Below are 13,899 nucleotides of genomic sequence, written 5' to 3' on the forward strand. Positions count from 1 at the left end.
TGTTCATTTACATAATCTTTTGATAAAAACAACTGTCTTGTTCACCATGAAAATAAGAAAAAAACAAAAAAGTTTGTAATAGAAAATAATTTAACTATACAATAACAGTATAAATTGAAGTGTCAGATGTCATAAAAATTAATTCACTGTAATGTTCAAAGAAAGTTTATATGAGTTTCTTTCATTTGTTATTATAATCAGAAAATTCTGTTTCAAGAAGATTGTCAAGATTCTGATCGACAGAGACAAATAAAACAGAACTCTGAGGCTTGCAAATTCCTCAAAAAACATGTTTATTGATACAGAATATCGGTACTTCAAAAGTAAAACCAAGTCTGAAGAGATGCATAACAATCCCCCAATACAAAGTTAAGGAATCCCATCCCCAAAACTATGCAAGCAACTACGTTTTCCCACTCAGCTTGTTGGCAGGCTTTTCATGAAGCACCCAGCCTGCAGTCTCAGGAACAGCCGATGACCTTGGTTCCCATGAGAGAAAATCAAGAGAAAAAGTCTGTTTTGTCTAGCGCAACACCTGGCAACCCCCCCTCCCCCCATACTATGTGGCAACTAGGAACGAAAAGGGAAAAAGATGGTTGCAATAATGCTCATTTTAAAGTTGACAAAGATATTTATTTTAAAATAAGCCTTCTTACACTGTATTGTAAATCATGCTATTAAAACTACGGGGGCTTTGTAGGTGGAAGACTACCCATATCTCTCAACTGTTTGAAGATACAACTATGCTGAACGAAAGAATGGTAACTCTGATCCATTAGAGTTCTGACTGTCCCAGCACCCCTACAATCATGACTGTCATTTCCAAACTTCCCCAAAAAACAATGGGGAACCCAGCAGGGAAGATTGCAAGTCATTGGTGTTAGCCTCCCCCACCGTCTCCCCTATTTAGGAAGTAAGCATAATTTATGGCTCTCTAAATAAACAAATTTCACTGTAGAATTTATTATATTATTGAGAAGACGTTAACAGCCTAGTGCCGTGGTGGCGAACCTATGGCACGCGTGCCACAGGTGGCACTCAGAGCCCTCTCTGGGCACGCGCGACGTTGCCCCAGTCTTAGGCCTTCAGCTGGGTTTTATAAACCCTTTTCACTTTAGCCCTCCACCGCCGTGTGCAAAAAAAAAAAAGATTCAATCAATCAATCAATTTCAACTTATTGCAGGGAAAAAAAAAGATCTCACAAAGTTGGAATTGATTGATTTAACTTTTTAGTCCCGCCCAGTCTACCATTACCACCACAGCCACGCCCATCCAATTGACCACGCCTACCTAATTGATTACACCCACCCAATGGACCACGCCCACCCAGCACCCAACAATACCTAAGTGGGTTTTGGGTTGCAGTTTGGGCACTCGGTCTCTAACAGGTTCGCCATCACTGGCGTAGTGGAACCTGTAGATGCCAGCTAACAAAAATCAGTGCCAGAGTGATTCCTGTAGGTTGATAACCACTCTTTTCAGAATCCATGAGATCAATTACTAATGTAATTAATGATCATCCCTCTGACCAATAAGGCTTTTCATTAGGCTTTAGCAAATCTACACACTACAATTACCCCCTGCAGTTGATAAATAGCCTATTCTCTCCTCACAGTTTTGGAGTGAAAGAATTGTATTACTTAAAACTGAGGGGAGGCTTGGGAATGCTTGGAAGTTTTATGATAGCTTCCTGGTCAGGAGCTTTGCCAAAGCAGAAATAAAAGTTTCATGCAGTAGAAAAGATTTAGAATATTAACCATTCCCATTGAACATATTCTACTTGTGCTGTACTGACTGATATGATCTAATATTGTAACATTAAGCTGGTTTCACTTCAATTCTTTATTTTCACTACTATCTAGAGTACACATATTTTATATCAATATTACAAATATAATATTATCTCCAGATTGGGCTGCAGAGTCTCACATATCCACTCACTGCCCTTTTTATACTAATACCTTCCCTACACATATGTTAGTGGTTAGTGGCTTTAATAACATGCATGAATTTTAGATTTGAAACATTTTTTGTTCAAAATAACACAACCGGTTTAATTCTGCTGATACTATTAATCTAATACAAATACATGTTTATTTTAAGGTGAATACTACTTCTGTTTTTGTTTTCTTGAAGGGTATTTTTGTAACTAGAGTACAGCCTGAAGGACCTGCATCAAAATTGTTACAGCCAGGAGATAAAATTATTCAGGTAATGTAATTTAGTCATCAATTATTTTTCAACAATGTTATGCCTGCAAGATTCTATCAGTTTTCTGAGTGTTATTGTTTTTCATCTTTTCTGTAGATAATTAGGTAAAAAGTCTATTAAAATAACTATTTCTTTTCTCTGTCACGTATTGTAAACCACCCTGAAAAAAAATTCTGAGGGCAGCATACAAATTACTAAAAATAAATAATTGTATGTAAAGCTTTGATTCTAAATAAAAAGAGGAAAGAATTATCATTATTGCAAAATAGTATAGTATTTGGTAAAGTTTCCAGATAAAATGCTTGAATTAGCGATTTAACATTTCAGGATTTGGTAGCTGTATTATCTTAATGGTAATGACAATGATTTCGTTAATTCAGTTCCTAGTGGTAGGAGATAGTGGCGATGACTGTATGTTGAAATATGGACTTGTTTGCTCTTTTGTATTGCTCCTCCATTGACATGTTATTGGAACAACAACAAAGTTTTCTGAAAATGATAAATTAGAATTCATTTGAATGATGTTCAAAAAGAAAAATAAGGTTCAAAAACAAAGTTTAAAAACTTATTGAAAATATTTACTTTTAATTTATTAATATTTTTGTTTTTTTCCAGGCTAATGGATATAGCTTCATCAGTATTGATCATGGGCAAGCAGTATCTTTGCTAAAGACTTTTCAGAACACAGTGGAACTTACTATTGTTCGAGAGCTTTCTTAAATACTGTGGAGAAAGAGGAATTTCTGTGTAATTTTTGAAGGACTTGTGGAAAACTTAATATTTTGACTATTTTTGTATGCAAAACTTTTAAAACTATGTACAGAAATAAAATAATGAATTTGTGGTTATGGGGAAAAACCACTGTAAAGAATATAAATGAAGCAGTTAAGGAAATGCATATGGTAATTAGAGCTAAATTGTTTTATGACAGTGTAGCAATCAAGGATCACTCCTCCAAGAACAAACCTGTGGTGTATTTTGTACAGATGGTAGGTTTATTTTGTGGATAATTCATATACATTAAAGAACTTTGTGTACAAGGAGCCTCCATTTTAGCCAGTGGACAGATGGCAGGGTTTTCTGTCCTATAGCAGTTTTGTTGCCTTTAATTTTTCATTTATTTTTAGAATCTTTGTTGAAACCACTTTGGTAGATATTGGTAGGAAATTTTAAAAGTTGGCTTTGCAATGTGCATATTGTATAGATGAATTGGTAGACTGAAAGTGGAGTGATTGGATTAAATTAAAAGGCCAGGTAAAAGTATGAAATTAAAAGAAGGGGAGAGGAACTTAATTACATTGCTTACCGGTGTACACCGCTTAGAGAGTGCTTGCACTTAAAGCGGTATATAAGTCTCATAAATAAATAAATGGGAGAACCTTTATGTACCAATTGAAAAAAATGCAATAAAACATAAAGGGTTTTTTTTTAAGAGACAATACAGTAAATATACTTACGGAGGTTCTACAGGATTGATTCATATCAAATCCATTGCCTGTCATATTCTTACCTGTAATTTACTTTTGAGTGTTTTTAATCACACTTTAAAAAAATAATTATGCTATGGAGTTGTAAAGATACTCTCATTACAAAAATCCCTGGTTTTATATAAAAGGATGATTTTCTTCTGCCTTGTCTGAAATGCTCCATATTCAAATTATTTATACATTTTTTAAAAGAAACTGAAATGGCCAGTTTTTGCTGTGTTGCCTATAATGTATGAAGATGCATAGACACATTCAGTTTTAACATATGCATGTTCTGAATAGAAAAGCTGTGCTCTTTTTAAGAAGGCTTATGATACTGAGCCATATGAAGATTGGGATGCCCCAGATTAAATGATTCAGAAAGAACTCTTGATTTTTGTTGGCCTCGATTGCCTTGGGAGACTAAAAAGAAATAATACATATGGAGCTATAACCAAAGCCAGGTTATGTGACATTGTTGCACAGCAATAGAAGGTTGTTCCCTATTGTAAAGGGACAGTATTTTGGGCCCACAAGCTTGTATGATCTTCTTCAAAGGGCTGTTCCTACAAGTGACATTAAATGTGAACTAGACACTTAAGAGTCCATTAAAGGATTTCTAACTATATTAATGTAAGAGTGATTTATTACAAGCTGCCTTTTGTTCATTAGTTGCATAAAACATTGGATTATACATAATTTTGTTTGTGACAAATGTTTATTTTCATTTTCATGTTATAACAGATGATATTGCCTAATTCACGATAATAAGTTAATACATTGGTATTATGCACCACAGAAAAGTGCCATAGAAAAAATAACTGTTTTTAAAAGTGAATGATTAACCCATCATTGGAAAAAATATTCATTTAATTGAAATTTTAATAGAAATTAATAGTTTTAAAAAGAAATCTAGCAAAGTACCAATCTGTTAAAGATTTTGCAAAATCATACTTGAATGGAAAATCCACATTGTTAGCTGACAGTGGTTTTTGAATACCTAAACTCAAATGATATTGCACTTCACTTACCAACTGAATATTGTAATGCAAATAATTCTTAATTTTAATTGAAATCCTTTAACAATTCTTTGTACATTAACTTTAGTCGATTTTATTAATATTTACATAGGCATTGTTTTTTTATATTAGCAGAAATGTGCTTTATTTTGGTAAAATTCACATTTTCTGTATGCTGTTAATCTTTTTTAAAAAATAGCTCTATGGTGACAAGCTTCAGTGTTGCTATTTTACTTACAATTTATTCAGTGACCCATATTCATTACTTTTAACTATTCAATTTAGTCTTTTAATAGAGAATATAAAAAAACAAAAAATCATGATTATGTGAAATATAACTTTCAAAGCTGAATATGGATTCAATTTATCTTTGCATACAAGACATAAGAATAAAATATGTCCAAATATATTGCATTTTGTATGAAATGAGAAATATTCCTTAAATTAGAAATTCATTTGAATAATTTTTGTAAAAACATTGCCAAACTTTTTCATTGTTTAAAGTAACAGCGCATTGGTGCTTATTGTCTGTTTGCAAGGAAATAAAATTTTGTTTAAAGTTCTTTTGTGGGGGAAAAACATTGTCAGAATATATGTTTGGAGAGGGATTGTTGCGAAACAAGCTTACTCCAACAGGAAAACATTTCTTGAAGCCCTGAATGTTTTTTATTTTATCAAAATATATATATCTGGAAATTTGATGGAAGAGGTACAGAATGGATCATGTTATCAATTCAGGTTTTTTTTTTGTAACAGTTCTTTAAAGAATCAGTTAAAGCGAATTTTTTGGAAAAATTCCCACATATTTATTGTGTAAATATTTTTTTTTACTATTTTTGACTGCCGAGTTTAAAAATGTGTACATACTTGAACACATCTGTGAACACAATCATAGCAATAAGGGACACACAGAACCAAGCCTTTATCATTAATTTGCTGTATACTACTTTTTAAAATAATATTCCCTTGTCGGCCGCTCTGTAATGTTTTTATTGATCAGCATTTATTCAGCATTCCAGTTTTTTTTGTATATAATTAAATTGTTTCTGGATAAAACATGAAAAGAATAGATAATAAACTAATGCTCTTTAAAGTTATGTGTACTTTATTGGTTTCAATTGACGTCAGTTTTGATTTTTATAAATTGTTGAAACTTCTCTTTCTTGGAATTTTTTTAAACTTTTAAAACATTTGAATTAAATAGAATGTATGAACAAATAATTTCATACTGATTGCTATTCCTAAAGGTAGGGAGATAGACAGATTTACTATTAAATGAAATTAACAACCATTTATCAATGGCAACAATGTAGAATAGATGATGCTTTTCCAGGTCTCTCTATCAATTATGCTTTGTGGGAGCTCCATTTGCACAATTATTAATACATACCTAGTGCTAATTACTAATGAGAGAAAGAGTATTGCAAACCAAACAGGCAATTCATTTTGAAAATATGAGCGTATTTAAAATAATTACAAAGTTGTCAAAACTAGTCGAGGGCGTTTTGCTTAAAACCATTGCCCATTTCAGACTCAGAAACCAAAATGTTTCATAATCTGAACCTTTTCTGGAATCTTTTTCATCCCTGAGCTGTTAGACTGACCTAGAGGGAAATGTCCAAAATCTTAGTGGAACCTCTCTCCAATATTTGCCACGCTGCTTAGGGACGGACCTGAAACTATCTCCGAATTGAGTTGAATCTACACAGAGGGGAGCTTGCTGAGGATCCCAGTACCGAGAGAACGATGGCTTCTGGGATCCCACGCCTGATCCGTCTCAGAGTTTTTGCCTTTTCCCGCTTTAGAAAAGCTTTTCCCGGTTATTCTGTTAACTGCTCTTTCCCTTAGATTTTCAAAGAGCCGTGAAAAGACGAGATACAGAATTCAACTGATAAATCGCATTCATTTTATGTGAGATTTGTACTCCATTAGCACGAAAGGTCTGGAAGCATGCCAAGACCAGCCCTCGTTTTGTCGGCAGTCATGTATCTGCCAACATCACATTGAGCAGTGGATCCCAAAACCCTAACATTTTAAAAAGAGTTGAACGTACTATGGCTCTGAAGCTGGCGCAGGAGCCTCAGCCCTAGGATGTGCTTTTTAAACCTAGTCTAAGCTGTATACAACCTAAAACCGCAAATAAAAATCTTAGTGCCGTGAAGCATTGTTTGGTGCCATAGCCATATGCCTGAAAAATCCACCTGCATTAGACTCTTTCACTACTTAAGGATATTTTATTTATATATTTATATTTTATATAAATATGAGACAAGAAAATATGCTTAAGTAGGCCTTAAGTATAAAGGATCTAACAATTTATGAGTACAGGATCGTCACCGAGTTTACAAAATACCTTGTCATATCCTGCAAACGCCTTCTTCCCCTCCCCCACTGGTCCCACGTGCACCAACCAGTGAATTTGCTTTATGCGGGGTTTTCGGAGAACTAAGCCCTAGCTTGAGGAAAGGTTGAACTTCGCACTGTGTATTGGTTTTTGTATTAGGTATACTTTGACCATAGAACTGTCCTCTCCAACTTGTTCCTTTTCAGACGTGCCGGACTTCAGTTTCAATAGTGGTGAGATAATTTATCATCACTGGTTAACAATGACACTCCAAAATATCAACTCCCCCCCTCCTCTACAAAACAAATATTCCTAGGCAAGCCCTAGCCGCAAGAACAAGTGCTCTTACGCTTCTCACCTCAGAGAATATTACATGAACGGAAACATCGCAACGTATATACACTCTAGGAAAAGACGCCTTTTCTATGGTAATTTCCGTCTCCCCTCTTACGTGCGTTGGCTTGGTCAGATAGAGAAATTGCCGCCATCATGATGAACAGCGGTGGAATCGGGGTCCCCCTCGGCTTTCCTTTAACTCCTACTTCGGTTATTCAAGTCACTAATTTATCCTCCGCGGTTACTAGTGAGCAGATGAGGACGCTGTTCGGTTTCCTAGGTGACATTGAGGAGTTGCGCCTTTACCCTCCGGAGTAAGTGAGGCCGGGAAGCCATAGAGAATGGCGGGAATGACTGTGTTTTAAGAAACGGGGTATATAAATATATATATATATATATATATATATATATATATATATATATATATATATATATATATATATATATATATATCCGTGAATAGGTGCCATCTTCACTCCGAGCAACAATCCTCACAGAAAGTAAAAGCCTCAAAACGGAGCTACTACTAGCCACCCACAAGCAAAATGGAGGGCGCAGCATCCGGTCAGTTTTTATTTTTTATTTATATATATATATATATATATATATATATATATATATATATATATATATATATATATATATATATATATACATACACACACACACACACACACACACACACACACACACCTCCGTTTTGAGGCTTTTACTTTCTGTGAGGATTGTTGAAGATGGCACCTATTCACGAATATATTTTTTTCACTCTTTACCATGGCCGTTTCGTCTCAGTCCTGTTATTCTTTTCCTTTTCAGTATTGTGAGAAATGCCTCTGACTTTGAGGTTAGCGCTTCTTTGTTAGAAGCCCTCTGCAGATAGGTTCTTTCCGTGGGAGCTTCGTTTGTTTGGCTTTGAAAAGATAACGGCAGGGAAGCCCTCTAGCTCCTTCTCAGACTTCTCTCCCTCAGTTCATCCAAGCGCTTTAATTGATTTTATTGTGCAGTTACTTGGGAATCAGCCTTATTCTTTCAACCAACCTTATGTCCCTGTAGAGCTGCAGTCCTTTCCTTAATTGGAACAGGGTTTAGTGAAATTTCATGGGCTGAACGGCCAATTCAGCACACTTAGGATGTTGTAATATGGTCAGTCACAGATACTGTATCACCTTATGTAAAATCTAAAATCCTGACATATATATCTTACAGTCTTTCTATAATGTTCAGGGAAGATGAATTGTTATGGTTTACCAGAAACATTTCTGACACTTAACATGTTATAATCAAGTACTTAGAATTCTGCATGTGAATGTGCTGTGTGATAAAAGTACCAAACATGTCACTGATAGCAGACATGGTTGTTTTTATTAAGATAAACGTTAAGGTTAAGAATTCTATTTACAAAAGCAAATATTTATGTAATTATACATGCTTTTCTGTTGCTTCACTGATCTGGCATTGAAAAAGGCATGTTCCTAAAAGCTTCCTGAATATTAGAAGAGAATGTAGGCTTTTAATTCTGATGAAGGGCATTCCACAGAAAAGGAAAGATAAAAACATAGAGAACTGACATCACAAAAAAACCTAATGGTCCATTGAGCCCACTTTTTGAGTTTTTTTATTTTATGTTTTGAATGTTTGTCAGATGATGGACATGAGTTTATGTTTAAATTCAGTTACATATGATTGATCCCCTGCTTCTCCTTGCTGAGTCTCAGTAAGGACTCTGAAGTCAGAGTTTCGACCTTTACAAAAAGTGAGGATCACAGATAATAAAATAAAGTCTATAGTGCTATTAAGATTTGGAATTTGAAAACATTGAGTAGAATTTAAGATGGCCAAGAGGCAGCAATCACTGATAACTTCTAGGATAAGAACTTACTTAAAATAATCATAGTACTTAGGGCTTATTAATATTCTTTTTAGATAAAAAAATAATATGTAGAGGATGAAAATATACATAAGAGAATGTTCCTAAAAAAGGCAAGTTGTAGCTAGGCAGCATCATCACCAGATGAATTCGTAGCTGGCTGAACGGCTGTACTCAGTGTGTGGTCCTCAATGGAACTGCATCTACATGGAGGGAAATGTGTAGTGGGGCTCTGTTCTGGGCCCAGTGCTTTCAACATCTTCATCAGTGATTTGGATGAGGGAATAGATGGGGAACTCATCAAATTTGCAGATGACACCAAGCTGGCAGGAATAGCCAACACTCTAGAAGATAGTCTTAAGATAGAGGTCCCCAATCTTTTGGGCATCAGGGACCGTTTACGTGGAGAGAGGTTTTTCTGTGGACCGAGGGAGAATGGTTTTGTGTGCTGCCTGCATCCCATGGATGGGGCTTTGCTTTTTTGTGCAGCCCGGTTGCTGGCATGCCGTGGCCCAGTACTGGTCCACGGACTGGGGGTTGGGGACCCCTGGCTTAAGATACAGGAGGATCTTGATAGACTTGAACATTGGGCACTATCTAACAAAATGAAATTCAATGGTGAAAAAAAGTAAGATTCTACATTTAGGCAAGAAAAACCAAACGCACAGGTATATTATAGGGGGTATCTTGCTCAATAGTAGCAACTGTGAGGGATCTCAGAGTCCTAGTGGACAATCACTTGAATATGGGCCAGCAGTGTGCTGCAGCTACCAAAAAAGCCAACACAGTGCTAGGCTGCATTAACAGAGGGATAGAATCAAGATCACGTGAAGCGTTAATACCATTTTCCAATGCCTTGGTAAAGCCACATTTGGAATACTGCATTCAGTTACATCACCACGATGTAAAAAAAATGTTGAGACTAGAAAGAGTACAGAGAAGAGCAACAAAGATGATTAGGGGACTGGAGGCTAAAACATATAAAGAACGGTTGCTGGAATTGGGTATGGCTAGTCCAGGGGTAGGCAACCCAAAACACTCAAAGAGCCACTTGGACCCGTTTCCCACCAAAAACAAAACACTGGGAGCCGCAAAACCCTTTTGATATCTAAAATGAAGATAACACTGCATATATCCTTTTTTACCTTTATTATAGGTGTGTGTATGTGTATATGTGTGTGTGTGTGTGTGTGTGTATATATATATATATATACACACACACACACACACACACACACACACACAAACACATAAAAATATGACTCTTGGGAATATCCATACTATTAAAACAATGATCACCAAGAGAATGCTTTAAGAGAATAAAATTACATACACACACAGGTTAAAAAAAGGATATATGCAGTGTTATCTTCATTTTAGATGTCAAAAGGGTCTCTCTCTCCCTCCCTCTCTATCTGCCCTTGGTCTGCCACTCCTCTTCCCCCCCCACTCTCTCTCTCCCTCTCTCTCTCTTTCTCTCTCTCTTTTTCTCCCCCCCCTCCTATCTGCTGCTCACCTGGCAAGCTTCAAGCTGTTGTCCAACAACCTCCGGGGTAGGCAACCTCGTCTCTTTTATGACTCATGGACTTCAACTCCCAGAATTCCTGAGTCAGCCTAGCTGGGCTAGCTAGCTCTCTCCTGCCCTTCCTGCTTCCTGCTTCCTTCAGAGACGCAGCAAAGGGAGGAGCTCCGCTCAGAAAGCTTTTCAGCTCCTCGGAGAACACTGTGAGTGCACTCTCTTTTACACATACACACACACACACACAACACACACACAAACACACACAGAGAGAGAGAAGCAGGGAAGTGCAATTGCCTCTCTCTGTCTCTGTCTCTCTCTGCAAAGGCAGAGGAGGCTGGGAGCCAAAGGGGAAGGCTCAAAGAGCCGCATGCGGCTCCGGAGCCGCAGGTTGCCGACCTGTGGGCTAGTCTAATGAAGAGAAGGACGAAGGGTGACATGATAGCAGTGTTCTAATATCTCAGGGGCTGCCACATAGAAGAGGGAATCAAGCAATTCTCCAAAACACCTGAAAGCAGGACAAGAAGCAATGGATGGAAATTAACCAAAGAGAGAAGCAACCTAGAACTAAGGAGAAACTTCCTGACAGTTAGAACAATTAACCAGTGGAACAACCTGCCCCCAGAAGCTGTAAATGCTCCAACACTGCATGTTTTTAAGAAGAGACTGGACAGCCATTTGTCTGAAATGGTATAGGTTTTCCTGCCTGAGCAGGGGTTGGACTAGATGACCTGCAAGGTCTCTTCCAACTTTATTATTATTATTATTTAAAAATAAATGCTGTCAGATGTAGGTGTAGTGTTTTTTTAAAAAGCCCCTTTGTTGATTGAAATATTTGATTTTTATTAAATCCTGCAATTTATAACTTAAATGGCAAGTAAATTAAAACTTGAATCCCATGTAAAAATAATTGTGACTGTTTTTTACTTAGGTTACCAAAAAGACCACTTTTTGTACTATGTCATGTTCTTGTAGGGCTTACAGTTCTGTTTTCTAGAAACCTGGTAAACATACCTGGAGCTTAAAAGATACATGTACACTTTAATGTGCTCACTTTAATTTTTTATTGAATTCAAATATTTTAAGTAGTTTTGTACTTACTGTTCTTTTTACATTTCAGTAATCAATATTATTGTGCTCAAATCATCTTAATAAACTAGCTGCTGACAGAAGTTTCACTATCTAAAGCAGGGGTGTCAAACTGCTGGTCATTGGGTTGGACATGTCATCTGGAAGCCACGCCCACCGCATTGCTGGCAATGGCAAAACCGTCCCGATAAATTGCGCGACATCATGTGACGTCGCGAGTTTGACATGTCTGATCTAGAGTCTAGACAGATGACAAATGAAGCTACTATACTAGTAATCCAAGCATTTTACTTGTTGCTGCTTTCTCCTTTTTTAGTTTTTTTTTTTTTTTAATTTTAGGGAATAATTTTCTTGCTTTGATCTTTGGCTTCGTCATTCCCAGCTCTTCATTGTCATTTATCTTAACAGTAAACAATAAAAAACTAAGTTTATTTTTAAATTCTTGACTTGTAAAAATATAGAATGCAGAAATAAGAATTGTTTTATTAGAAAAAACCAAAATATACTTAAACAAACATTTACTTTTTATAAATAGACTGTTCCAGCCTTCCCACACTCTCCCTATGAGATTCTGATATGTAGGACACAGAAAAATACTTTCTATTAGTTATTTTCATAAGCCAGAGTAAGCCATGACATTGTTAACCCTTTATTAAATCTTAATTAGCTGGATTTGTGCAATATGTTCAAATAATGCACCAAGGTTTACAAAACCTAATAGAATTTGATAAAAAAGATGCTTTAGAAAAAAAGAAAAGTTTTAGAGTTGTATTCCCTTTTAATATTTCTTTTCATTTAATAGCAGGAAAGGAACGGGACAGCTCTGAAAGAGACAATTATTATCATTCTTACTGACGAGTAAAATATCCAGAATTTACTCTGCCAAAATAGCTTTTTTGTTACAAAATGCCAGTGGTATGATCCTGGAATTTTGACAGTCTGCATATGGATAACAGGTTGTCCATACTCCTCTTAAGAAAAAACAAATTATTGGTCACCGACCTTTAATGTTGTTTCTTTCTTGAATTCAAAAGCCTTTTAGTTTCTCCTTACAGCAATCTCTGTTCAGCAAATTCAAACTGCACACAGTTGAAGTATTGTATAACTCTAAATGTATTGTTGCCCAATTTTGGATTTCATTTTTATGGCTTTCTGAATATGAATTTGCATATTTCACTGCTTTAGTAAATGACCTAAAGTTATCCATGATCCTTCTACTGTTAACCCTAATTCATTGTGACAGTTAATAGTTCTGCCATTTCAGACCCAGTTACCATTTTTGAGATCAGGGTGTTTTGTCTGATTATATATTACTTTGAATTAACTGATGTTGAAATTTTTCTATTCTCTTTTCTGTTTACTCAGTGTGAACAGATTAATAATTAATTGAATTAATTGAAATATAGTTAATACAAATAAAGTATTTGTAGACTTTGAAGCATACTTTCTAATGTGCAATAATCATAACTAAGCTAAATCTGAACCATATGTGTAATTAGCAATAAGTATGAATAGCTTTTAAAAGTTGAATGCCAATGCAAAGGACCCATCATAGATAGCACTATAATGTTGGAGATGCTACTTGTTGACTACAATATTCTAGTTCAGATTTTGGTCTTCCATGTTTGCAATTAATTCAGTTGTTAAATATATTAAAATTTCTTCTTTTTGGCTGTTTTGACAGGCCTTGTTCAGAAATATGGAGTATTAATAATATATTTAGTTTGATTATCAACATTGTATCACACAATTTGAACCCAAAATAGTTATTAATTTAAGCCTTTTAAGATTACAACCTGTGCGGAGAAAGATAATTGGAAGCATTTTATATAGACTGAAATACGCTTACTTTGTAAATGTTATGTCAAAATATTAAAAATGATCCTGCAAGTTTAATGTCAAAGAAGGAGTGATAATGTAAGAAAGAAATAAGACATTCAAAGGAAAACATAGAAGTCAGGTATATTTTGGAAAACTTTTTTGATGGTTTCTATTAAACCATTACTTAAATTTCGTAGCATAATTATAGTTCATAAGTCACATATAGA

At 35.5% G+C, this 13,899-nt stretch overlaps 2 protein-coding genes across 6 annotated transcripts in view; both read left to right on the forward strand.

The window, feature by feature from the left end:
* The window catches only part of ERBIN (erbb2 interacting protein), a 95,841-nt gene extending 90,052 nt beyond the window's left edge, over positions 1-5,789 (forward strand). For all 4 annotated transcript variants that reach the window (XM_039365130.1, XM_039365121.1, XM_039365112.1 and 1 more), the window contains 2 exons: positions 2,137-2,211; positions 2,827-5,789. In XM_039365130.1, coding sequence (XP_039221064.1) covers positions 2,137-2,211; positions 2,827-2,931 — 180 coding nt within the window. In that variant the 3' untranslated portion in view covers positions 2,932-5,789. The remainder of the gene's footprint in view (positions 1-2,136; positions 2,212-2,826) is intronic.
* A 1,703-nt stretch (positions 5,790-7,492) lies between these two features.
* Positions 7,493-13,899, forward strand: part of SREK1 (splicing regulatory glutamic acid and lysine rich protein 1) — a 40,557-nt gene continuing 34,150 nt past the window's right edge. For both annotated transcript variants that reach the window (XM_039365144.1, XM_039365150.1), the window contains exon 1: positions 7,493-7,690. In XM_039365144.1, coding sequence (XP_039221078.1) covers positions 7,530-7,690 — 161 coding nt within the window. In that variant the 5' untranslated portion in view covers positions 7,493-7,529. The remainder of the gene's footprint in view (positions 7,691-13,899) is intronic.

The sequence above is a fragment of the Crotalus tigris genome, unplaced genomic scaffold (genome assembly GCF_016545835.1).
Source record: "Crotalus tigris isolate CLP2741 ecotype Arizona unplaced genomic scaffold, ASM1654583v1 scf7180000017592.2434428, whole genome shotgun sequence".
In the NCBI taxonomy this organism is placed as follows: Eukaryota; Metazoa; Chordata; class Lepidosauria; order Squamata; family Viperidae; genus Crotalus; species Crotalus tigris.